Source organism: Panthera onca, chromosome X, assembly GCF_046562875.1.
Source record: "Panthera onca isolate mPanOnc1 chromosome X, mPanOnc1 haplotype 2, whole genome shotgun sequence".
Classification (NCBI taxonomy): Eukaryota; Metazoa; Chordata; class Mammalia; order Carnivora; family Felidae; genus Panthera; species Panthera onca.
This window is the reverse complement of record NC_138357.1, coordinates 16,288,535-16,315,464: the sequence shown is the minus strand read 5'-3', so window position 1 is coordinate 16,315,464 and position 26,930 is coordinate 16,288,535. Positions and strand designations below refer to the sequence as shown.

Below are 26,930 nucleotides of genomic sequence, written 5' to 3'. Positions count from 1 at the left end.
CAAAAAACGAAAACAACACACAAGCTCACAGGTACAGAAAACAGATCGGCGGTTGCCAGAGGCGGGAAGTGGGAGGTGGGCAGGATGACTGAAGGGCTCAAAAGGTACAACCTTCCAGTTATAAAATAAATAAGTCATGGGGATTTTTTTTTGTAATGTATGGCATGGTGACGATAGTTAAAATCCTGTGTTGCATATTTGAAAGTTGCTAAGGGAGTAAATCTTAAAAGTTCTCATCATAGGAAAAAAAGAAAACCATTTTGTGGCTACACATGGCAGTGGATGTTAACCAGGCTTAATGTGGTGATCATTCCGCAATATATACAAATATCACATCCGTATGTTGTATACGTGAAACTAATATAACAATATGTCAGTTATACACACATACCTACGAAGTAAATGCTTACAGACTTTTGTCCAACCTATGATTTAAATGTAGTTTACCGGAAAGAATTTTAAGAGTGAGGTACCGTGAGTGGTAGCACTTTTTTCCCTTATGCCAGGAATTAGAACTTTAGTGAAAAGCCTATACAAATAACCCTTCATCACTCATATATGCCACTCTATCTGAACCTCTGCTGGTTGTTTTGCAGTGAATAAAATATTTCTTCAAAAAAAAAAAAAAAAAAACAAGCAAAGTTTTCTATAAAAGACTAGATCTCTGGCCAGGGGAGTAAGTGCTGTCTCCAGACTGGGCACCTGCTGCCAGGTGACGGGGAGTGCTGGCAGAATTACAGAGTCCTGTGTGTTCTGTACCCCAAATCTCTCCTCTAGCCATTCATTCTTACTTGCTTCTCCCTTGTTTCACTCTTGGTCCTTCCTCACCTGGACTGCTTTTGCAACAGCCACTCCACTGGTTTCCCTGCTTCTGGTCTGGTCTTGCCCCTCACTGATTCCTCCCCCTCATTGCCACCGGATTGGTCGTTCTTTTTTTTCTTTAAGTTTATTTCATTTTGAGAGAGAGAGAGAGCGTAAGAGGAGCAGAGAGAGAGGGAGAGAGAGAGAGAGAGAGAGAGAGAGAGAGAGAGAACGAGAGAGAGAACCCCAGGCAGGCTCCACGATGTCAGTACAGAGGCGAACTCCGGGCTCAAACTCACGGACCCTGAGCTCATGACCTGAGCTGAAATCAAGAGTCGGATGCTCAGCCAACTGAGCCATCCAGGTGCCCCTAAATCGGTCATTCTTAAAAGTAAAATAAAGTCACCCCCCTCCTAAAATCCTTCAGTGGTTCCCCCAGTACATTTCAGAGTAAAAGCCAGACTCCTCCAAGGCTTCCATGACCCTAGCTCACCTTCTCAACTGTGTCTTTCCACTCCTTTCCCTTCTCCTGGACCTCAGCCTCCGGCCACAGCGAGAAGGCTGTCTTCCCCAGACTTACTATGCCTCTTGCTTCTGTGCCATCGCATATGTTGTTCCCTGTGCCGGGGACACACTTGTTGACCTGACGTGCCTCAACTCTTGATCCTACATTCTCAAAAGTCATTCTGCCCCTCTGCCCCACCCATACTCCCAGCAGTGTGACAACTCCCACTGTGATCCCCTGACACTGTCCAGACCTTCACTATAGCAATTAGCGTGTCATGTGGTTTTTCCCGGTGTTCATGTTGGCCTCCCTAATGTGAGTTCTTTCAAGGGCACATACTTGAACTTCTATCTGAACCCTGAGCACTTAAGGGAGTGCCTAGATTTTAGCAGGTACTCAGTAAATAGACAAAAAGTAATGTAGCAGAATTGTATTTTTTACAAGACCAATGTATATGCATCCCTTTCTTTGTTGAAGTATAACTGATATACTAAAACACAGCAATCTTAACAACTCAATGCATTTTTACACCTTTATACGTTCATGTAACCTCCACCCCAGACCAAGATACAGAACATTTCCGTCAACTCAGAAAATGCTTCTTCCTGTGATCCCTTCCTTCCTGCAGGTAACTGTTGGTCTGACCTTTGTCACCACTGTGGTGATATGATCAAAATGGTGTTTCCCGAAGAGAAGTCTGCCAGTGGATTGCTACTGTAGCAGTCTAGCTGTTCGTTTGCCATATGTTCACTGAGCACCCTCTCTGGACCAGGTCTGTTACAGGGGCCTATGACATAGGCCAGAAAGTCCTGGCCCAGGGGGAGACCAGCAGAGTAAAAGACGCAGTCCTAGTCATCAAAGTTCTTGAGAATGGACATTGGAAAAAGGTGACTGGAAAAAGTGGATTCAGGTATGGGGTGTGTCAAGAACAGTGGACTCTTTTTTTTTAAGTTTGCTTATTTATTTTGAAAGACACAGAGCACAAGCAGGGGAGGGTCAGAGAGAAGGAAAGAGAGAATCCCAAGCAGGCTCCACACCGTCAACACGGAGCCCGATGTGGGGCTTGAACTCTTGAACTGTGAGATCATGACCTGAGCTGAGATCAGGAGTCAGACGCTTAACTGTCTGTGCCACCCAGGCGTCCGAAGAACGGTGGACTCTTAACCAACACATTGGAAGTGAGGGAGGAGGGTGGGGAGGACACAGCAGTGTGAATTCAGTTCATCCAGTCAGGATCGTAACTAGCCGAGACGAGACCACAAAAGGGCTTTGAAACCTCTGAGCTAGAGTTCGTATGTTTTTCCTGGGATGAAGAGCTGTGAAGTGGATTTGAAGAGAAGTGAGGCAAAAGCTTGCCGTCTGTACGTTTGTTTGCTTATTCGCAGTGGCCTGCATTGAGGTGGGCTAGGGGGAGGGCAGAAGGAAAGGGGGAGGCGACCCCCAAAATGGAGTTGCAATTGCCTCATTTCGCATCACTGCTGATCGCGTGAGAGCTTTTGGCCTGGAGGTTGGGATCAGGGTGGACGGGATGGCAGAAGGGCAGGGCGCATGTCAGGCCAGGGCAGATATCGTCCTCCGTTTGCCTGTGCTTCGAGAAGATAATCAGAACGGCTCATGAGACAGGGTTCTTAGGTGCACGGAGTGGTCAAACATGGCTGCAGTTCCCACGACTCAGGGAGAGATGCGCTTCCCAGAGAAGGGCAGGGTCGAAGGACCCTCTGTATGGGGGGAGTGACAGGTATGAAGACGGGACCCCACTGGCTTAAGTTCTTAAATGAAGAATTCTTTGTAAACATGGCCTCTGGTTCCCTTTCACCGAGAGTGTAAATGAGAGATCCTGCCAGGCAGTCCCTTCGTGTGAGTACTTTCTGTGAGCTGGACCACACTATCTCCTGGATACGATGTTCTAAACGGTGATTAGGTTCCCAGACCTTCCTCTCCAGGAAAGCCTTCTTAACCCTCAATGTCAGTTAGCCAGAGAACTATTGTGTTCGTTATTGTTTCTACGGGGGAAATGGATTTGGGTTTCCAAGGTGATTTGTTAAAAACACATCCTTCCCCTTCTTCTTCACAACTCAGGGATGGTGGGGGCGGGGGGGCGACATTATAAAGGCTCCAGTGATGAGGGTGAAGGGCTGAGGTGTTGGTGAGAGTAGGCACAGCTCTTCAAATATACCATTCATGTTTTAGATTGGCTATATTTACCCTGTTAAGAACACTACCCACCGGCCACATGTGGTTTTTGAGCACTTGAAAGGTGGCTTGTCTGAATCGAGATGTGCTGTAACTGTGGGACGCCTGTGTGACTCAGTCAATTAAGCGTCCACTTCGTCTCAGGTCACGATCTCACGGTACATGAATTGGAGCCCCGCGTGGGGCTCTGTGCTGGCAGCTCGGAGCCTGGAGCCTGCTTCGGATTCTGTGTCTCCCTCTCTCTCTCTGCCCCTCCCCAGCTCGCGCTCTGTCTCTCTCTCTCTCTCTCTCTCTCTCTCTCTCTCAAAAATAAACATTAAAAATTAAAAAAAAAAAAGATGTGCTCTAAATGTAATTTAAACACTTGATTTTGAAAACTCGGTACAAAAATGTATAAAACATCTCATTAACCACTTTTAGATCGATTACAAATTTAAGCAACCATACTTTTTATATATTGGGTTAAATGAAATATACTATCAATTTCACCTACCTCAGTTTTTAAAAATGTGGCTACTTAAAAATACAAAATGACGTATGTGGCATGCACTATACTTCCGTTGGACAGCGGTGTTAGTTTCTATTCTTTCTTAAGATATTTCTGACTTTCGCATCCTAGAAATTATTTGCCAAGGAAGTTCCTTTCTCTTCAAGTTGTTTAAAATTAACACCATAATGGACTCATTTGTATATGAAAGGTTATCATACAGTTCAGAGTTGATGGGTTGATAACCCTTGGCCCTGGGGCAAAATATGAAAGCATCCCATTCTTGTTTGTATTGAAAGCCAGTTTGGTGATCTAACTGGTTGGGTTAGAAGTGTTTTCCTAGGCTAAGTACAATAGAATATATGTGTGAACTCCTAATGTAAATGCGGGAATTCAGAATTCTGTTGGTAATGTGTGCTCGCCAGTGGCTCGAAATGTTCCATGCTTTTAGTGTTATTAGAAATATGTGACATAGCCCTCATTTGACTTAGAGAGCTCCTTGGCCCAAGAATTCTTAGGAACAGTATTCATCAATAAAAGTAGGATAAAGGATAAATTCTCTAGCTTGGCATAGTACAAAACCTAAGAAACAAAGGGAGGTTTGTATCACTGCTCTTATTGAAGACTTTCTGGATGTTCCCTAGCAAGCCCTTGTCTTATATCATGGGATGTCATCAGTAGCATTGAAAGGGGGGGTGGGGGTGGGTCCAGGTTCACACGATAGGAGAACTCCCATGATTATTACTTTCTCTAACCTCAGTCCTCCTAATGGGGGTTACAGAAGTGACCATGTTATTTTTTGTTACTATAATGACTTCCATTTAAGGAAGAAAAAGCAATGTTTAATCCTGAGTCTGAACAAAAGTACTGAGTGGCACGTATTTTACATATAACATTTCATATATAGTTTGGGGTCCTTCTAAAACCCTCCCTTGTAGTCGAAGGTGTTATCCGACTTTTACAGATAGGATTGGACATATAACTACTTTCTTGTAATAATGAACAATAATACAAAAGCTTTCTAATAACAGCAGCTGACATTTATTGAGTAATGCTTATGCACCGGGCAATGTGCCATTGAATATAAGGTACTTATTTTATTTATCTTCCCAACCAGCCTAAGTCAGAGGTACTGTTATTATCCCCATTTAACAGATAAGGAAACCGGGGCCCAGAGAGGTTAAGTAACACAGCCAAATAGTGAGCCGGGTCTGTATTCCAGAGGCTTCGGTAATGAGCCGCTTTACTTTTCCTATCAGTCATGGGAGAACATTCCTTTTAATAACTTCTCACTTGTATTTTCTCGTCATGATATATGTCCTGGAGCCGTGTTATTTAGACAGAACTGTTATGCTCTTACTTACGGGTGTTTTTGGTATAGCAGTGCTTGGCACGATAGCAAGCATTCACTGACTGAACATTATTACTGCCAGAGTCACTAGTTTTATTTTTTTCTGACGATTTCTAGGCGAGTATCACAGCGCATTCGTTTGTGAAACAGTTTGGCTTTTGATGGGCCACAGTTCTGCCCCTACCCTGGCAGCGTGTGGAGTTGGTAGGGATTGAGATTAGTTAGTGTGTCCATGTCGGGGGTGGAGTTTGAGGACGGATCGTCTGGGCTGAGTAGACCCTATAGGAGAAGCAGTAGGCTTGAAAAAGCAACAGGGTAGTCTTTGGCCTTCTAGTGGCTGCCAGGATCTGATTTTGCCACTTTGACTTTATCAATCTCCTGACAAATGTGTTTCTGGTAAGGAAAAGAAAGACATTCAGGATACTTCACAGTGACCGTTGCTTTCTTCCAATCCACAACCTGTGGGGAGGCAGAGCAGCTTGGAAAAGGCTGGAAGGCACCATAAGCACCTTTACGGAGTTTTATGTATCAGCCTGTGCCTTTACCTGATGGTACCATTCTCATTCCCTCCACATCTCCCAGTCTCCCCAAGTCCCCGACCCCTTCTGGAGCCAGATACCTATTTCTCCTTCCTGCTTAGTTAAGCTGGGAAGGGTGGATTTCCGAGAAGGAACAGCGATGCCGCCCACTCAGCCACTGGGGTCCTAACCAGAGAAAAGGTATATGAAGGCTTTTGTACTGATGTGCCAGATGTTGGGAGAAAAAGTGGGGGTTCTGTTTCTTAAACCATGTGCTCCTGATTATATGAGTCGTTAATGGCAGTTGTTTTTTTGTTTTGTTGTTGTTGTTGTTGTTGTTATTTATATCCTGCCCCATAGGTCAAATAGTTCAGTAAACTTAGTACCAAGAGCCACATTTTGGACTTGAATGCGAGTGAACCAAAGGCAGAACGCACTTATGTTCGTGCAAGAAAGGAACAGTATGAGTAAGAAAGGGCTGAGTTACTAATGTTTATTCTCTTTGCCCTTGACTGCCTTGTTCGTGATTTCAAGTATTCCTCCCACACCGATGGCTCCCCATCTTCAGTTTCTTACCCAGGCACCTGTAGCTGACTACAGGGCATCTCCACTTGGCTGTCTGTCCTGCCATCAGCTCATAGTGACCATGTCAAGAAGACCCTGTGGTTCTAAACCCTAACCCTAAACCCTTTTCCATATTTCCCAGCTTTTAGTCACCCAGGGTTGAAAGCAAGGCATTATTTACCTTTGACCCTGTCCTTCCATTTCTTCTGAGATCTGTCCATCATCCCTGGGAAATGCTTCTTACATACGTTCCTTCATCACAATTTCTGCTGCCATCACCTGAGTCCAGATCCTGAAATTTGGTTCTTTGACCACTGTTAACAACCTTCGACTTGGTTCTCCCAAGTACCCCCCAAATTCCAACTCTTCCCACACCAACCGTCAAGTTTCTAAAAAAGATGGTTTCGACCCCTGTCCCCGCAACCAAGCCTCCAAAGACTCCCTAGGCCTATGGATGCCATCCTGAGCCCTCTGCAATCTGCTCCATGAGTGCATAGAAACTTATTCCCTGTCATCTGCCCACGGGAGTTCCCTGCATCAGCCAGACCTGTCTCTTCCACCCCCTGAGTTGGTGTCCCTTAGAGCATCAGTGAACCAAAAGAAGGGGGGAGATACAGAGAGCTGAAGGGGTGGGGCAGGGAGGGAGGAGTGAACTGGCAGCATTCCAGTGAGGGTGTGACTTGAGGGGGAGGATGTGACCAAAGGTGCTTTATCATAATGAAGAAAAGTTGCAAAAGGAAGAGGGAAGAGGCTGGAGTATGACCTTTAGAGGTTGATTAGTCTGAACTAGACCAATAGGTTGTGATTTAAATTGGCCTGAAGTTGCCTGGAGGCACGGTTTAATCTGGAGACCCATCTCTCTTTGCATTTGTTTGTGCCGAAGGGGGCCCGCATAACTAGACAGTAGACTGCAGGTTCCAGGGGGAAAAATCTAGGCTTTCATACAGCCATGGCATTGGGAAGTGGGGGGCCCTCCTGTTTTATTTCTTATGGAAGAACGCTGAAGATGTGCGGGGCAAAGCTCTCCATGTTTCTTAAAAGCTTACTTGTAACCTCCATTTCATAGTGACGTTTTCAAGCTGTGTATTAGAAGTCTGTTTAAATCTAGGTACTTTTACAAAAATCAGGTTTTAAAAAATGGTCATGGTACATCCTGTCTGGTAGATCACCCCACCCACTGTCGTGTACGTGTGGCAAGGGGTGTCACTTCAACTCTTAGCCACAGTCTGCCACTGATTAGATAGATACATGACCCTGGGCAAGTAAGTCACTTACCTTTTATGTGGTCCATTTTCTTATCTGTAAAATGAAGGGATTAGATTAGGTTATTTCCAGTGTTCTTTCCAAAAAAAGTATAGGCGAGAATGGTATAACTGAAAGGCAGGAAGGCGAATAATTGAGGTATGGATTTCAGGGTGATTTCAAACTTGCTTTTTAAATTTTAGAAAACGGTTCCTGGCCATGCTCACTGTGCTTTCTTGGACACTTACTCATTATGTTGATGAATGTCACTCCATTTTCATTGGTAAATGGGACTCCATCTCATTGGTGTCATTTCTGTTTGCCGATAACAGTTCAATGATCAAGACAGATTCCTGGCAATGGTTACCTCTCAAGAGGGTGGCCCTGGGAGTTTGGGGAAGGTATTGACTGGCCTCATATTTCTGTTGGAATTTTTAACATTGAATGTATGTTACTTGCGTAATGTAAAAAACTGCTCATAGGGACACTTGGGTGGCTCAGTTGGTTGAGCAGCCGACTTCAGCTCAGATCATGATCTCATGGTTTGTGAGTTCGAGTCCCACATCAGGCTCTCTGCTGTAAGCGCAGAGCCTGCTTCAGATCCTTGGTTCCCCCCTCTCTCTGCTCCTCCCCAACTCATGCTCTTTTTCAAAAATAAACATTTAAAAAAATGCTCATGGGCGCCTGGGTGGCTCAGTCAGTTGAGCGACTGACTTCAGCTTAGGTCATGATCTCAACCTCCATGGGTTCAAGCCCTGCGTTAGGCTCTATGCTGACAGCTCAGAGCCTGGAGCCTGCTTCGGATTCTGTGTCTCCCTCTCTCTCTGCCCCCCTCCCCTGCTCACGCTCTGTCTCTCTGTCTCTCTCTCTCTCTCAAAAATAAATAAACATTAAAAAATAAAAATAAAACAAAATTTAAAAATGGTCATAAATTTTTTTGAGAAAATAATTTTTAAAAATTGGAAGAAAGAGATGCCATGTAATATTTTGGAAAGTAATGAATGGCCTTTCTGCGGCCTCCTCTGTTCAGTTCTTTCTGCAGTGTTTGGGTGGCTCTCACTCCTGTCCTTGCGTTTTTCCAAGGCCATCTTTGCTCATTTTTATTTTGTGTATGTGTTCATAAAAATTTCTCCTATCTGGGGGCGCCTAGGTGGCTCAGTCGGTGAAGCGTCCGACTTCAGCTCAGGTCATGATCACAAGGTCCGTGAGTTCAAGCTCTGTGCTGACAGCTCAGGTCCTGGAGCCTGCTTCAGATTCTATGTCCCCCTCTCTCTCTCTGTCCTCCCCCACTTGCACTCTGTCTCTCTCTCTCAAAAATAAACATTAAAAAAAATTTTTTAAATAAATAAAAATAAAATGTCTCCTATCCGAACCCAAAGTCTCAACAATTGAGCATGTGATCTGCACAATAGCTTTTTTTTTTCCTGATAATAGGTCAATAGCCACAGTTGAAATGGTCTGAGAGTGAGAGAGGAAACATTTAACACTGTATCTGACCGAGTTTGGCAAAGTCTTTGCTACTCTAAGATATTTTTCTTTCACTAACAATATAATTGACTCTTGGACAAAGGAGAAAAGTTTCTAAAATGTGGCTTTTATCTCATAATCTCTTCCTGATTCTCTGGGGCAAGAGAAATTTTGAAAACTCAAAAATGCATTTTGCAGTTATTTTAGACTTACCTCTAGGATTGTTTATCCTCTTAAAAAATCCCTCATACTAGGTATTCTAGAGACCCATGATGCAAAATTGTGAACTTTGTGTCAGTAGACTCAAACTGTGGATCATTTCTTTGCCCAGTTTACTTAAAAATAGGTGCTCATGATGTGGGGCTTTAGCCATCCGCTGGAAAAACAATCCTGCAGGCCATAGACTGTCAAATACATTTCTGCAGTGTAGTATGGGGGTCTATTTCTTTTTTTTAATGTTCTTTTTTTAAATTTATTTTTAAAATTTTCATCCAAGTTAGTTGGCATATAGTGCCACAATGATTTCAGGAGTAGATTCCTTAATGCCCCTTCCCCATTTAGCCCATCCCCCCTCCCACAACCCCTCCAGCGACCCTCTGTTTGTTCTCCATATTTATGAGTCTCTTCTGTTTTGTCCCCTCCCTGTTTGTATATTATTTTTGCTTCCCTTTCCTTATGTTCATCTGTTCTGTGTCTTAAAGGCCTCATAGGAGTGAAGTCATATGATATTTGTCTTTCTCTGACTAATTTTGCTTAGCATAATGCTAGGGAGTCAATTTCTTAAGAATGTCTTTTAAAAACTAGGAGATTCAAGTAAGCTAGAATTCTTTTGCATGGTCTTGACTGGTATTATTTCAGTTGTCTCAGGGAGAGAACTGATGCAATCAAATCAAATGGACTTTGAGGCTTTTAGCAAGTTCAGGACACCAAGCGCCCCTGGGGAAGTAACTTAGACAAGAAGGAATCCAAGAGAACTGGATGGTCTTAAGTAATTTTATAAGAAGAAGCTGTGTCAGTGCACATCAAACACAGAATCCTAGATAGCCCCTGTCGAACCTGGAAGCGTACCAGTACCTTGAGCCAAGGGAGAAAAACCACAAAAAAGTGCTACCAGTCCAAATTGCTGGAGATTTAAGGGGGAAAACAGTTGTGTCAGGGTCAGAAAATGCAATGCCGGAAGGAAGTTTTAAAAGAGATACGAGAAGCAAGACAGTTCTGTTCTTTCACCAATACAGCGTCTTCCTAAAGTGTGCGTTCATCATGTTAGCACCTTCCTTTGTAGGTGTGCTGCAGGTAAACACAATTGAAAAAGATGCTTGAACATTTTAAGATGATTCAGCTGTCACAGTGTTCTGTTTACGTAGGAGGCCAAGTAAACCGTGTCTCCTCTCTGTCCGAATTAGAGTCTGTTTCAGTCGTGAGGAGAAAACTCCAGAAGCTTTTCAAGCTTTAACTCACACGGATATTCCGTATAAGGCTCGAGGGAAAAGTCATGTGTCTCCTTGGGAGGCGGACTTGATTGGAAAAGCAGGGCTTCTTCCTTTCCACGTCATTCTGTTTCGCTGGTCTGGTTACCAATGCAAGGACGATATGCCGTGACAAAGTCGATAGAATGTCAGGTTGCAGAAGAAAGTGAGTTGGTTGAAAAATGCTGTTGAAGTCGATTTAGTCAGGTTGTCTGAGTTGTTGCAGAACCAGTTCCCCGCTCCCACCCCCAACTTGTGGAGAACAGATGGAAAAAGGAAAATAGTTTATCTTTCAACAAGAGAAATGGTGGCCCTGCTAAATTTAAACTCTTTGGCTTTAACTTGCGACATCTGGGAAAATACTCAAATCCGTTAATCATCTAGTTTGTAATCACCTCGAAGAAGAGCCCAAGGTCCAGGATAGCCCCCTCTGTATGGGACTCTGAAGGGCAAATGTTGCCAGCCTGATTTCATTTCCTTGAATAAAAGATTTTTTTTAACAAGTCTTGTCAAAGAGAGGGAAGCAACTTGTATTTTCTCTCCCTGGATCCCAGGAAGATTTGGGCGGAGCTTTTCAGGGGAGCATCCAAATGGGCTTTCGGGCGTGTGTGCCCAGAACAGGTCAGTGCAGTGGCTCAGCACTGAGTCAGAGGGACAGAGAGAGAGCCTGGCATGTGACAACCTATAATATAGAAGGACTATTTGTGCTCTTTGAAAAGATTCACTGTAATTCCCTTTCACACCCAGCACAGAGCCCAACGCAGGGCTCGAACTTGCGGCCCTGAGATCAAGACCTGAGCTGAGATCAAGAGTTGGATGCCTAACCGACTGAGCCACCCAGACACCCCTTCATTTATTTCTCGATTTGCAAGTTATTCCATTCATGTCATTTTTAAGGGGCACTTCTCTTGTGGAAAGTTCGATGTAGCTGCCCTAAATATGTTCCTCAGTTACCTTAGATGAGGAGATTCGTAGCGTGTTCCTTAAATTTGCACATTACACTAAGCCTAACAAGGTCATTTGTATTTTGGAATTGGATTACAAGTGACCTTTAGAGATGGGAGCAGGGCCTTAATAAGGTTGCAGGGGATAGTAGGACATATTTCTTTTAGGCTTTGCCCTTCCAAGGAAAGGAGTGCAGATTCTCTCCTTTCTGTGGTGATACGAGTGGACGATAAATGGCTAGTGGCTAGTCTGGAGCTGGGACAGAACCCAAGGCACTGGTAGACTGAAAAGCCCATACTTCTTCTGTTGGCATTCAAAGACGTTTTCAGTTGCCAATACACATTTCATCCAGGCCCGAACTAACGTACTGATTCAGATGTGAGTTGTTTTCTTTCTGTAAGTCAGATTTATATAAAGGTATGGAATTACAAGATGCAAAAACCCAAAGGGACCTTCCAGTTGGTTTTTTCAACCTTTTCATTGCTTAGATGAGACAACAGCCCCAGTAAGGGATAAACGACTTACTCTGGACCAGTTGCTTTGCTAGTTGGCTATAGCCAGGAATGGACCAGGGTCTTCCAAGTCCTAGGTCACTGCTCCCCACACACAACTGGTCTGCATTTAGACATGAGGGAAAGGAAGTTTCACTGAAAGGAAATTTGGAAGTTCCATTAAGTGTATATGACTTTGGAGCTATAACAAGACTTGTCTACAAGGTGAGGATGTGGACTACCTAGAAGATTCTCGAGTATAGTGGTTTAAATTGGTGGGCTCTAGAATTAGGCTACCTGCGTTCAGATCCCGGCCGTGTCACTTCCTAGTTGTTCGCCCTGGACAAGTTGCTTATCCTCTCTGAGCCTCAGTGTGCTCATCTATAAAATGGCAGTAATAACAGCACCTACTTCGTGGGATGGTGAAGGTGCCCAGATGAGGCTACAGATAGAATGGTATGCTGAGCCTAAGTGAGGTCCTGACACATAAGCACAGATGCACATTACCTATGACTATTACTGACCACCATTACCGTCTTCATCATCGTTGTGACTTTACTCCAGGGAGACTTTTACAACTTGACCTAAGACAGTAAACCCTTAGTTCAGGAGTTCACTCGTCTCAGGTTGCTCCTTCATCCCAAACCTCTGTCCCTCTGGTCTCCCGGGCTAGAAGTTTTGTAACCATCTTTGCGCTCTCTCCTTCACGCATATGGTCGGTCTGTCACCAAGTCCTATCTTGTTGGTTTAAAATGTTTCTGCCTTCCTCTTCATTCCCAGGCTAACTCAGGTCCTGATTCCCTCAGGCTGGGATTACTAGTCAAGGCTCCTAGCTTCTTTTTCCTGGCTATGGACAGAAATCTGTAGCCTGCCTTCCTTCCCCAATCTGTCCTATGTGTCGCTGCCAGACTGACCTTCCTGAGACACTGCTTTGATCCTGTTTCCCCGTCCCCTGGAATCAGTAATGAGTCTATTGTCTGCTGAAGTCAGGCCGAGCTCCCTTGCCTGACCTCCCGGTCCTTCTAGCACATCTCTATCCAACAGACATATAATGCCACCCATACACAAATTGTAACCTCGTCTAGTAGCCACGTTAAGAAGTAAAAAGAAACAGGTGGAACTTTTAGTAATACATTTTATTTAACTGCGAAAATTTAAAACACTATCACTTCAGCACGTAACCAATATAAAAGTAAACACTGAGATACTGTCATTCTTATTTTTCTTCTAAGTCCTCCAAATGCCGCATGGATTTTACACTTACCTCACATCTCAAGTCAGACTAGCCGTGTTTGGGGGGTTTTGTTTTTGTTTTTTTTTTTTAGAGGGCAGGGAAGGGGCAGAGGGAGAGAGAGAGAATCCCAAACAGGCTCTGCTCTCAGTGTGGAGCCGATGCGAGGCTCGATCCCACAATCCTGCCACTATCACCCCCACAAACAAGACCGACTTAAGTCTTACTTCTTCCTGGTTTCGGCAAACAAAATAGGGACGGTAATACCATGCCTATTTTATAGGGTTGTCCTAACCAAATGTGAAATGTGAAAGTACTTGGTAAGCTGTAAAGCTTCCATAAGAATGTATGGAACTCATTATTGTGAGTCAAGATTTTACTGACCTGAGAGTAGCGTACCTTTGGAGTAATTTGAAAGAAAAGACTGTGTTAAGAAGACTGTGTTAGGAAACGGGCTGTCCTGAATTCATTTCTATAAAAAAAAAAAAAAAATCAACTCCAAACAATGAGCGAGAAATAGAAACACAGACTTTCTGCCACTAGCTCTTCATGATTATCTTTTGGGAAGAAATTTGTCACATTAATGAAGTTCTCAAGATAGTGAGATTAATCCATAGGCTCTTTCCCCTTCAGCATGGTGAGGAATGCGTTTAGGGGCTTTTAGTTCTTGTGTTGTTCAGTTCATTGCAAAGAATTGGGATTGACCTGATAACAGAATGCCAGCGATTCAAGTGCAGGAATGATTTGTAAAATGCTTCCTTCCAATCCATAGGCTAAAGAGAAATCGAAAGAGCAATTATTCCGACAGATTAATTAGCAAGACTCTGAACAATCGGGACACGTTATTTTCAATATGGAGGAGTTACAGGGTGCTTGCCTAAGTGGTACCCACATCTTACCCCAGCCCTTTACCAAACCAAGCTGTCTGCTCATTTTTCTTTAGTCATGCCGCGGACTGCTTTGCGGCTCCCAGGAGTTCAGTGCTCGCTGTGGGTATAATGCGGAATTTACAGTGTGGAAGTAAGATTGCTACGTGAAGTAACTCCGAGAAAGCAGTCAACTTTATAAAGTGGATTGTGAGGGAAGGGCCCACCATTCTCAGGTTTGCCCAGGCCACAAAGCTCACCCATCCCTTCTGATCAGCTCCCAAATCCTTCTGACACCGCCTCTGAAATTCTTGTTTCATCGGCAGCCCCTTCTCCTCCCCTCTGCTCTTCCCATAAGCTATGGCAACAGTTTCCAAACCAGTTTCCCTGCCTCGAGCTTCAGCCTCCCCTCCACCTCTCAGTCTGTTCTCCAACTCCCCAGCAGAACGATCTTGCTAAAACACAGATCTGATCAAGCCGCTGCCCTGATTAAAAACCCCAAGTTATTCCCAGAGCCAACAGATAAAATCCAAACTACAAAGCATTATACAGCCAGAACCCCACTTATCAGCCTTGCCTCCTGCCCTATCCTTCTGTGGACTCTCGTTCTCTTCCTTGGCCTGCCCCTCCACGCCTGCCATCAGTGCAGGATGTCCTTTGCTCCTCTTCCAATGCCCCATCTTCCGTGAGGAGCCTTCCCTAACCTGCTGGTCACTTGTCCTTTTAGTGCCCATAAATACATTTCTCATGCCTCTGTGACAGGAACTCCTCAAGGGCTGATCCCTTTCTAGATCTCCAGCATGTAGTGTTCTGTCCAGTACGGCATAGTTGGCCCGTGCAAATTTGTTGAAGAAAGGAAACAATTGCTAGTATCCCTCCCAAATGCATACCTTTCTCTTCCACCACAAAGAAGAAAGCTCATTTTTTAATTCAGTGTGATTTGCAACGTGCTGATAGTTCTAGGTATTTGAGGAGGACAATTTCCACACAAGCTTTCTTTGTAACTACGCTTTTAGTGAAAAAGCCATAATTGCTTGTGGCCTAAGATTTTCCTTAGGCCACAAGGAATTCTCATGCTCTGCTTTCCCTAGGTACTAAAAGTCATATATACAATCTGGCCAAAGGGACACGTGGAAAGGTTTTACCTTTAGACCCTTCGATCTGTAGGATATGTCAGGAATATTAAAAAAAAAAAAAAAAAAAAAACCCAACAGCTAAGCACATCTTTAATTTCACAGAATTTCAGACTATTGGACTGGAATGGATATTAACCAGGACCTTCACCCTGTATGGTTATGCGGGTTCTGGACGGTTCAGCCGAAGGGGGCGCCATTCTGTCGGATTCCAATGTGAATGACTCCTTCCGCTGCTTATATTACGCACAGCCTCGCACAGTGTCCCTGCTTGCCTAATCCTCTCCAATTCCAGAGAATACCATCTCGGTCCCTGGGGCCAACAGGCTCACTCAGGGTCATGCAGATATCTCAGTCATTCTGACCCAAACTGCTTCTGGAGACTATGAAACTAGAAGAGAGAACGTTTGCTGTAGTTGTATGGATAATGGCCAGTGTGCCTTCGGCCAGACATGAAATTGAAATGATTTGGTTGATCTCTTATTATTTGCTCTCGCCCTCCACCTCCAGCTGTACCGGCCTGGTTGGCATGACTTCAGCATTCAACCTATCACACTGCTGCCCTCAGTGTCACCAACACTAAGATGGCTGTTTGTCCCACCCAGTTGCCAAGCTGTGCTGTTTGCTCTCTCCCTTGCTGGCCTTCTCCTCTGTGACCTGCTGTCAACTGCCAGTTCTTCTTTTGGCTTCTCTTCTTTGCATTTGGTGCTGCTTTGTTTTTATAGCCATTACTGGCCCCCAGTCAACATGATCTTTTCCTCCTGGTCTCCAAACCATTCGATCACAGCATGTTGGCTGCTGGCCTGGGGTCTTTGGTTCTTTGCTGCTGCTCATAGCTGCTGGGAGTGCCTGGGGGCTGCTTCTTTGCCAAAACTTTTTAAATTTCTTTTCTTTCTCCCCTTTTTCTAGACGTGGGGCTTTCTGAATGTTTGAAGATGCCAGAAAGGTTGTCTCCGAATAGTGGTGGCTCTATTCCTAGAATTCCCCCTTGACTCTTATTTAAAGTGAACATATTGTTTGGGGGGAAGAATCTTGGTTAGAAAAGTTCATGCAGTTCAGCCCCTCAGTAGCGAATTGTCTCTATCAAGGACAGCGCACTTAAAAATAGCCCCTCCTCTCCTCCTTTCTTCATGCTCATCATCAGTGTCAAACTAAGGTAAATACTGAGGTGTTTGGGTAGGTTTGATTGGACCTGAATAGAAGATTGGACTTCCTGAGCCAGAGCCTTCCAGCCATAATGGACGAATGCACCGTTTGCCTCTTTGCTCTTGGTCGTTAATGCCGACAGATCTTTCCGATCAGCCAAGATCTAGACTAGAATTAGATCGAGGGACTAGTGAATCTGTTAGAGGTTGGATACTTGCTGTTTAGTGGTTGTTTGCACTTTATATATTGTTCATTGTGTAATCGGGAATTTCTTTGTAAATGTTTGGTTTTCAGGCTGGTTGGAAGGAAAATCACGCAACATTCATGAGTGAACTAAAAAATCTTCAGGCTTCTGGACTGACTACTCTTGGTCAGGCTCTAAGATCCTCATTTGATTTGTTAAATCTCAATAGATTAATATCTGGAATAGACAATTATGGACAGGTAAAAAAAACTTTTGAGTGAGTACAGCTAATTTATTTTGGTGACTTGGGGTAAGAATTTAAAACTGGGCGTGGTTACCAAGTTTTCTGCTACTTTTCACAACTGCCCAAAGGAAGTCCATATCTTTTAAACACATACTTTAAAAAAATGTCCCCCTTTTGGGGGGTCTTGTATGTGGCTTTATCATAAAATGTGTAGTGCCAATTGCCTCCCCCTCAGGTCATCAGGTGTCTGAGAATGGGATGAATAAATTGCTGACAAGTGTTGGAACAAGGTATTTGAAGAGAAATTTTCAGTGTCCTTAGCTCCCTCTCGCCTCTCCCAATTCAATTGAAAAAGCTCTAGAAGTGCCCATTGATGGATAAATGGATGAAGAAATAGTGTTGTCCTTTCCTGCCCTAGAAACTCTGCTCACGGTAACCAGAGTAGAGTCCAGATTGCAGAGCATGAGTCACTAATGTCCCCCTACCTGTGCCAGGAATTTGCCAGTCTCTTTCTTTTATGATTACTTAGACCGCAGAGGGAGAGGAGTTTTTGCATATGCGAGTTGGGGGAGTTCCCGACTGATAAGAATCCCTCAGTCCATTCTGAATGTTACCTCTGCAGGGATTGTTACTTGGATTTCCCACCCGTTTCAATCCCTAATCTTTTCCTTCTTGTTTATCCAGGCAAATTTTATCACACACTTGAGAGATCACTGGCCAGGCAGATGTAAAAGTTTAAATACCATTTTATTACTTTACATGGCTCTAATACTTTTTAAATGTATTTTAGGGGAGAAATCCATTTTTTTTAGAACCATCTATTTTAATTACCATCACAGATGGAAACAAGTTAACAAGTACTGCTGGTGTTCAGGAAGAGGTGAGATTTCATGTTTTTTTGTAAATTTTGTTTAAATGGCGGAGAACATGCAGCTATTTCTGTGGGAGGCATACGTTTCCAGTTAAGAATAAGTTTGATCAGACCTTCCGTCTTCGCAATCCTTGAAAGATTACCGAGTACATGAAAGAAAAATGACCCTTTTGACTCTCTCTTCAGTTTTGTATGGGTTGTTGTGATGAAACTTTTCAACTTTTGCCTTATCAGCTTCATCTTCCTTTGAATTCTCCTCTGCCTGGAAGTGAACTAACCAAAGAACCTTTTCGTTGGGATCAAAGGTTATTTGCCCTGGTGTTGCGTTTGCCTGGACTGGCTTCTACGGAACCAGAGCATCTAGGGAGTGTACCAACTGATGAGTCTGCCATCACACAGATGTGTGAAGTCACAGGAGGTATTGGCAATATTTCATATTTCTAGAGGAAGAATTCAGAGCAGCAGAGTATGGTTTTGCTTAAATGCCGTATCCTGTCTTGTCTTGTTTTCCTTCAGAATCTTTCAGCTCTCCTGCTTAAGCTCATCATGAGTGTGATGTTTGCAGCCATCATAGTTATGATTGGTTCAAGATATACTCTACGATTTCAGATGCTTACATTGTTAAGTAGTATTTTATTTGCTCAAACTGACACTATTTGCTTTTCCTTCTGGTATAGGTCGCTCCTACTGTGTTAGAACACAAAGAATGTTGAATCAGTGTTTAGAATCTCTAGTTCAGAAAATTCAGAGTGGTGTAGTTATTAACTTTGAAAAAACGGGACCAGATCCACTTCCTGTTGGAGAAGGTACAGTACGTGACTTTTTTGTGTTCTTTTTGCGCCCCAGAGAATGATCTGAGGTTGGGAAGACAGTCAACTGATAACAGACACAGCCTGTACTATCCACACACGTTCATGTGGTTGCAAACATCCATCCAAACAATGGCCATGCGTTCACGTGTCAGGTGGTCTGATGCTAACAACTTTAATCCAGTGGCAAATCTTCTTAAGAAAATTCTTCCTTTTTCCTACCCATTTCATCTTCCCTGGTCCCAGTCTTGGGATACCCTGCATTATTCACCTCTCTATGAACGAAGTACCTGGAGAATCATGGAGGAGTGCCACTTAACCGGTAATCTGGTTTTGGTCTTATGAGTGCCAAATGGGCCACGCTATCTTTATGAAATCTGTGTTCGGTACCGTATGTCAGCAAGAGATTGTGAACCTTTATCCGGAAACTGCTGATATCCTATGAGATCCTACACCAGTATTTTCCCGGCCACTGTTTAACTGCAGAACCTTTTCTCTTCAAATGACATCTCACAGAACGTTCCACATCTCAAAACAGACAGATTATGGCAGTGGATGATAGCAGAGGTCCTTTTGTACAGGGGAAGGGTCTTCTCCTTCAAATCATCCCTGTGCCGCAAGCCCTGGAGCACTGTGCACTTCACCTCGCTCCTGTGCTCTCCCACACATCATTACCACCTTGCCTGTCTGACCTGATCCACACATTTTTTTTTTTTAAGTAGGCTCCATGCCCAGTGTGGGGCTTGAACTCACAATCCTGAGACGTAGAGTCGCATGCTCTATCGACTGACTCAGCGAGGCTCTCCTGATCCATGAGTTTTAATTGTGTGGCCACAATCAGTCATAGCTGCTCAGAAAGACATACGTCTCTGTCGGAAGCCATGGATCCTGTGGCTCCTGACCTTTCTGATGTTTAGTGCCTTGAACCCTTTGAGAAGCTGTTGGAAAAATAGAGACCTCTCTCCCTAGAAGAACGGACATAGGCCACACAAACACAATTTTGTATTTAATTCTAGAGTTTCTTGGACTGCAGTTTAAGAACACCCACCACAGAAGACTGAGGCCTCACAGTCTGTTTTAAATTCATTAATGTAATTGTAAAGGAAGGACATGTTATGTATTGCTAACGATTCACTGCTCCATCCATACTTTTGTGTTCAGTTACCTTAATGTGAACTGGGGATGGTCATACTGGAAGCCTGTTGGATTTTGGTGTCATGTAAATAGCTCAGATTTTTCTTTCTAGCTCCATTTCTCCTTTGTCTAGGGTTCTTTTTTTTTAAATTTTTTCCATGATAAAAATTTTTTTAATCTTTGTTTATTTTTGAGAGAGAGAAAGAGAGAGAGTGCAAGTAGGGGAGGAACAGAGAGAAAGGGAGACACAGAATCCGAAGCAGGCTCTGGGCTCTGAGCTGTCAGCACAGAGCCCGACGTGGGGCTCGAACCCATGAACCGTGAGATCATGACCTGAGCCGAAGTCGGACGCTTAACCGACTGAGCCACCCAGGCGCCCCTACATTCCTTCTATCTTGGAGTGAATCTGGATCGTTTTCATTTTGCTTTTGTAGTCATTGGGTGGGTTTAGTCAAGCATACTTTTTTGCCACCTAATGGGGACTAGAAAGAAAAGGCAAATGGAATTTATGACCTATTTTGTCAGATTCCACAAATGTAAAAACTATACCAGGGGATGAGCGATTTCATTTGCCTGATTTGGAAGAATAACTCTAGTTGGCGTGCTGTGTTTAATTTATGTGTCCAAATCTCAGCAAATTGAAAATTAATTTTATAATGGTTTTCGATGTAACTACGCATTTGGGGCATAGTTAAAGATCGGGGTGTTTTGGTTTGTTTTGTACTTTGCTTTTAGCTGAAAATTTTGTACAAGAAGATCAGCAGCTGGAAAAAGAACTGTATGCCTTAGTGTCTGTCTTTGTTTAACTTGTAGATGGACTTACGGATTCATCCAGGCCAAGCAATTCATTTGCTGCTCAACCCTGGCATAGTTGCCATAAGCTGATTTATGTACGGCCTAACTCTAAAACTGGTGTTCCTGTTGGACATTGGCCAATTCCAGAATCTTTTTGGCCAGATCAGAATTTACCTTCACTAGTAAGTAGCATAAAACAAAATGGTAAACATCATTTGGGTTTTCCGTTTCCTGATTACAGTGACCCTTGTAAATTACTTTGAGGATTTTAAGCCGTGCTTTCTATCTCTTGCTGGGAGTCTAAGCTTGTACCAAAAAGCAAGAGAGGACTTCGTGCTATTCCGGCATTCTTCCTTTCAGTCGCTTTTGCCACTTGAGCTACCCACTTTGGATGTTAGGGCATGGCTATTTTTGATGGTGTTGCGATCGGTGGCTTGGCTCTTATTTCAGAGTGGCTGACTTGATTTACATGGCAGACGCAATGTCTGAAGAGTGCTAGCATTGATTTTCATGTACATCCTCAGGGAATTACAATTTAGCTTGCACCTTGTGTAGGTTCTAGAAACATATTCAAAACAGAAGCTCTTCTACATCTTTCTAGGGAGTCACTAGACACCTAGTGGAACTTTGTGGACCTGCTTTTCATCTTTTTGTAGTCAATGGACTTGTGTTCCTTGGCAATGTACCTCTCAATGATGGGTAGTTAAGCAATATATATATATATATATATATATATATATATATATATACATATACATATACATATTTCGAGAGGAGGCAGAGAGAGAGAGAGAGAGAGAGAGAGAGAGAGAGAGAATCTCAAGCAGGCTCCATGCCTGGCACATGGTGAGCTCGATCTCATCATCCTGAAATCATGACCTGAGCCAAAATCAAGAGTCAGACGCTTCAGCAACTGAGCCACCCAGGCGCCATAACTAAGCGATCTTTTAAAAATTATCTCTCAATGAGGACTTTCCTTTTTCTTCACTGCATTCAGGAGAGGAGGGTTTGATATTGTAGTTGCTCCTTTTTAGTCCCAGATGAAGTGGACTTTTGTGGGAGACAGGTATCTGCTAACACGGGAAAGTGCACGAAACCCACTCCCCCTTCTTCCTCCCCGCAGCCTCTGTAAAAAGGCCAGAGCAATCCTCCTTCTGTGGGCACAAAACAATCACCGAGCCTTCAGTTTAGCCCCTTACTGCTTCAGCCCGTCTCTGTTCTGTGTACGTTTTAGAAATTTCTGACATGAACTGCATTTTCTCCTGGCTTACTCCTTCTAGGCTCCTGTTTTCAGGAGAGGCCATGAGACTATAGGACTGAAGGGCCACTTCCGCCCCGGCTGGGAGTGAGGGTACATCTCCTCCACCTTCCCTCAGGGCTCCAAGGTGACACACTGGTCAGATCCCGGTGCCCAGTTGCTCTCAGCTCCAAACCCGAGAGAGTGAATGTTTTGGTCACGAATTTACTTCATTGTTGCCAGTGACGGGGCTTCACTTGGATCTTTACGACCTTTTTTTTTTTTTAAATCGGTTTAAATGTAAAAAGCCAGAAATATTTCTCAAGTCTAATTGAAATGAAAATCAGGAAAAAACTGGAATGAAAGAAATTCCGGCTCACTCCCACATCACCCATGTTACCTACCATCCCTCCAGCTCTGAAAGCACATCTGATGGTTGTTTGTTTCGACTCCCAACACATCTTGTAGGTGTGTAAACCATAAAGGCAGAGGAGCATGTTTTTCCCTTTAAAGGGGAAACAGAGATGGTTTGTCACATTCACGCTCGGCTTAGAGAGCTCTCGGCAAGAACAGGTGCAGCCACATCTCACCCTTGTCCCCGGGACTCAGTCCTGTCTTCTCATATCTTGGGATTTCTCTTGCTGCCGCCATGTCTCTCCCGGGCGCTCTCTATCCCCACAAGCTAAACCTGTTAACGAAACGGCTGCCCCACCAATCTGCTCTGCTACCCCAGGCACAGAGGCCTTTGCAGCCCAGTCCAAAGCATACCCAGCCCTAGCTGTTCAAGGCAAGCGTGTGGGTGTGAGGAGTGCTTAAAAATTTCAGTTGAAAAAAAAAATTTTCCACTAGTCCTGGGTGTTGTGACTGGCTCATTTGGGGGGCACCTGCCTTGCCCTTTCCATGCCTTTACAGTTTTTCATTTTGCTTGTTAGTGGCTCTAGGTCTGTCATCAACTCATCAGAAATCTTCATGGATTTCTTCTTTGCTAGCCACGTCTGGCCCGTCCGTAACCTTTTGGGTACAAAGGAATGAAGGGCGGGTCATGCTTGGAGGTTGCAACAGTGGATCTGAAAATCAGGGTTCATCCTATGGATCATCGGTGACTTCCTAACTGTATTCAAAGCAGTTGTAGTTTTCACTTCGCTGAAATGGTAGTTACAAGTGTTTGAATTTACCTTTCCTCCTCCCAATGCCAAGTACATGGAAGAAATAAAGAATCTGTGGGCCCTTCCCGGATGGAAGCCGTTGGTGATGCCCTCTTTTTCAAAGCGCTGGTTTTATCTCAGCGATGGTTTAACAAAAACACGAAAGGGGTTGCAGATTTGTCAGAAATATAAGCTCACTTGCTAACGGACCGTATTTTCCCCTCTTGTTTTTTAGCCTCCACGAACATCTCATCCTGTTGTGAGGTTCTCCTGTGTAGATTGTGAGCCAATGGTAATAGACAAACTTCCTTTTGACAAATATGAACTTGAACCTTCACCCTTAACTCAGTACATCCTGGAACGAAAGTCTCCCCATACCTGCTGGCAGGTACTTCCCCTTACCTGTTGGCCCAATGTCTGTAACCACTCTGGGATCGGGGAATTGCTTTGAGAAGTTGCAAAGGTTAATCTAGGAATAATTAGACTGAATCTGTTAATAACTTTTCTGACAAATCCTATCAAATAAGCAACAGGGCCAAGCAAATCATTTCAGTGTGATAGGAATCATTAGCCTCCTGACATTGCCATTTAAGGCAGTGGACTCTGATGACACCTGTGTATTTGAGGATTTGGCAGACCCCTTGAAGCCTATTCAGGGACCCCAGGTTAAGCATCCCTAACCTAAAGGATGTCCTTCTATTTAGCTGTGGCTTCTGCAGCTGAAACTTAGCGTGAACTTGACAGATTGGAAGTACAAGACCTATTTAAAAAAAAAAAAAAATTTAACGTTTATTCATTTTTGAGAGAGACAGCGTGAGTGGAGGAGGGGCAGAGAGAGAGGAAGACACAGAACCCAAAGCGGGCTCCAGGCTCTGAGCCGTCAGCACACAGCCCGAGCGGTGCTCGAACCCATGAACTGCGAGCTCCTGACCTGAGCCGAAGCCGGACGTTTAACCAACTGAGCCACTAGGGCGCCCCACAAGATCTATTTTTTTAAGCTTTTCTTTAAATTCCAGTTAGTTAACATACAGGGTAATATTAGTTTCATGTGTACAAAATATTTTTGACACAGACACACACACAAACCTTAAGCCCTGAAACTACTTTTTGGATTAGTGTAATGTAACCAAACTTCTCTTCCTGTACCAAGCACATTGGCATGTGTAATGTGGATTTTACTTGGACGAGGCAAATGCACATATGCTGGCTCTTCCAGGTGTTATACTCCAGCCAGAAGGGCTTGCTGATTCGTTAATAGATTCACCTTTGGATATTAGTTTGTAAAAATCCAGACACGGCAGTCACAGCCTTTTTATTTGGATATAATAAGGAGGCCCCACGCTGGAAGTATGTTTGTTCTATTTCTAGACTACAGCACCATATAGCAAATCAGTGATTGTTAGGTTCTATTTACACAAGAAACACTTTTAGACTGCCGTCTGTTTCATCCTAAAATGTGCGATTATTGCTACTAGCTGTCTTTAAGCCACTTAAATTCTCCAAAGATGCTAAAACTGGTTAGAAAAAAAGGAGCAAGCTTAAAGCAAGCATGTAAAAGTGCAAGAAACAGAACAATCTCATAAATATAATATTGAGCAAAAGAAACCAGACATAAAAGATCCCATGTCCTTTGATTCTATTTTGTCTACATTCAAAAAAAGGTACAGTTGGCTTACTCTGTCAGAAGCCAGAATAGTGGTTTTTCTTGGGGGTGCAGAGTTGTGACCAGCAAAGGACATGAGGGGGTTTCTGGTCATCGTTCTATTTCTTGGTCTGGGTGCCAGTTACACATGTTCAGTCACCTCGTGAACATTCATTGAGCTGTATACTTTTTTTAATGTTTTCTTTTTATTTTTGAGAGACAGAGAGAGACAGAGCATGAGTAGGGAAGGGGCAGAGAGAGAAGGAGACACAGAATCCGAAGCAGGCTCTGGGCTCCGAGCTGCCAGCACAGAGCCTGACGCGGGGCTCGAACTCACGAACCGCAAGATCGTGACCTGAGCTGAAGTCGGATGCTCAACCGACTGAGCCACCCAGGAGCCCCCATTGAGCTGTGTGCTTATGATTCATGCACTTTTCTGAATGTATGTTTATATTTCGGTTAAGTGCACTGGAAATGTGCTAGAAATGTAGAGCTATGGATAGTAGAATGTTAAAATCAAGATAGGAGGTTTGACTTCATGGGTTGACAAAAATTTCGCAATAAAAGCAAATACAAATTATAGCTTTCCCCTAACATAAGCCCTCTTTTCCAAATGGCACATTTCTTGTAAATCTTATCCAAAGAAACTTAAATCCTGCCCTGGCTTCCTGCACCACTGCTCAACTATGCCACATGCCTATCTCCTGTACCTTACGTTACTTTGATTTAGAGTAGTTTTAATGCAATGAATTAGTGGAGATGAACAAGAATAAGATGAACCAGGAGCCAGGAAATTTGGCTAATTCCTAATGGAGACTGGATTCCAACCCTTAACTCTGCCACCAGTTTATGTGGTCTTGGGCCAGATACTTACTTTCTCTAGACAGTCTCTAATGATCCCTTTGAACCCCCAAGTTCTTTGAATCTGCAAGTGATAAGGAATTTGGAAGAACTCAAAGGGCTTATGAGAAGGAAGGAAGGGAGGAAGGAAAGGAAGGAGGGGAAAAAGGGAGAGAGAGAGAGAGAGAGAGAGAGAGAGAGAAACAAAACAGTGTTTCTCCCTTCATGGGAATCATAGGTCTGACCCTTGACAGTGTGTGTAATGCTTTTGATCCTTTATGATGATTTTTCCTCTTCTGTTATACACACTTAGGAAATAGGGCAAAACCTACCATGTGTTATTACAGATATTTGTTTCTATTAAGGTTCAGATTATGACACAAAGTCTAGATGAGTCCTGTTTTACAGCTCAACTCATTGTATGTGGGGTCATAAATGGCATAGGAAAGATTTATTCTTAGCTATGACTAAACATAGCAAGAATTTACTCAACTGGTAGATTATATTGCTGGTACCAGCAATTAGCAAGGTAGATGGATTCTCTTTACCACCAGGGTTTGACTTTTGTCTTAAATGATCCTGCTGAGGGACTTTGGAAAAGACAAAAGTCTAGGTCCCTAAAAGTATATGTTGGTGCCCTGATTTGGGCCAAAGAGCAAACACGGAACACTGAGAAGGCATGGTAGCCAGAGGACTTCAGCACAGCACAGCGAGTGTATGGGAACTGACAATATAATATATAGCAAATCAGGAATATCAATAAAGGAGAAGATGGAGTCACACGGAATAAAGATTAATGTTTTGATCTTTAGTGAATGTTTGCTCTACCAGCATAATTGATAAGACAAAAATGCCTTCCAGACTGAACCAAAGCATCTCCTTGCTGCCTCAAAAGAATTAGCACCAGTGCCTGGCTTATAATAGGCTACTTGATAAATGTTTATTGGATGAGAGGCACCTGGGTGGCTCAGTCGGTTGAGCATCCGATGTCGGCTCAGGTCATAATCTCACGGTTCATGAGTTCAAGCCCCGCGTCAGGCTCTGCACTGACAGCTCGGAGCCTGGAGCCTGCTTCGGATTCTGTGTCTCCCTCTCTCTCTGCCCTGCCCCTCTCACGCTCTCTCTCTCTCTCAGAAGTAAATAAACATTAAAAAAATTATTGGATGAAAAATGAATAAATGGATAGGGGAATGGGGGTACCAAAAGGAAGTAGAGCAAGACTGATAATCGTACGCGTGAGGAGTGTTAGCATACTACTTTAAACGGGCTTTGCTTTTGTAATTGCATGCTTTAGGCATGGGGCCATATTCCATTTTTCTAAAGCCTCCACTCCAGTCACCAGTTGTTCTTTTGAGAAGTCAGTTTGTTTTAATGGCTGGTTATCACTTAGCACTATTTCAGCCATGTTTGCCATTGTGCTAACCAAGTAAATATTTGGACGTTGTGGTCTCCGAGCGGTTATTGCACAGTACGGTGTCATTTCTTTTTCTTAAAAATTTTTTTTTCATTTTATTTATTTGAGAGAGAGAGAGAAAGAGTGCCCAAGCGAGGAAGAGGGGAAGAGGGAGGGAGGGAGAGAGAAAGAGAGAGAGAGAGAGAGAGAGAGAGAGAGAGAGAGAGAAT

The 26,930-nt window shown here is 43.7% G+C and overlaps 1 protein-coding gene across 10 annotated transcripts in view; it reads left to right on the top strand.

Annotated features, from left to right (window-relative positions):
- Nucleotides 1–26,930, top strand: part of LOC145713935 (integrator complex subunit 6-like) — a 56,286-nt gene that overhangs the window by 6,311 nt on the left and 23,045 nt on the right. For 6 of the 10 annotated variants that reach the window (XM_081792803.1, XM_081792808.1, XM_081792804.1 and 3 more), the window contains 6 exons: nt 16,701–16,850; nt 17,625–17,714; nt 17,940–18,123; nt 18,383–18,511; nt 20,462–20,625; nt 23,061–23,213. In XM_081792803.1, the coding sequence (XP_081648929.1) occupies nt 16,701–16,850; nt 17,625–17,714; nt 17,940–18,123; nt 18,383–18,511; nt 20,462–20,625; nt 23,061–23,213 (870 nt within the window). Of the gene's footprint in view, nt 1–2,078; nt 2,217–16,700; nt 16,851–17,624; nt 17,715–17,939; nt 18,124–18,382; nt 18,512–20,461; nt 20,626–23,060; nt 23,214–26,930 lie in introns of those variants that run through there. The other 4 variants (XM_081792807.1, XM_081792809.1, XM_081792811.1 and 1 more) reach the window with 4 other exon arrangements.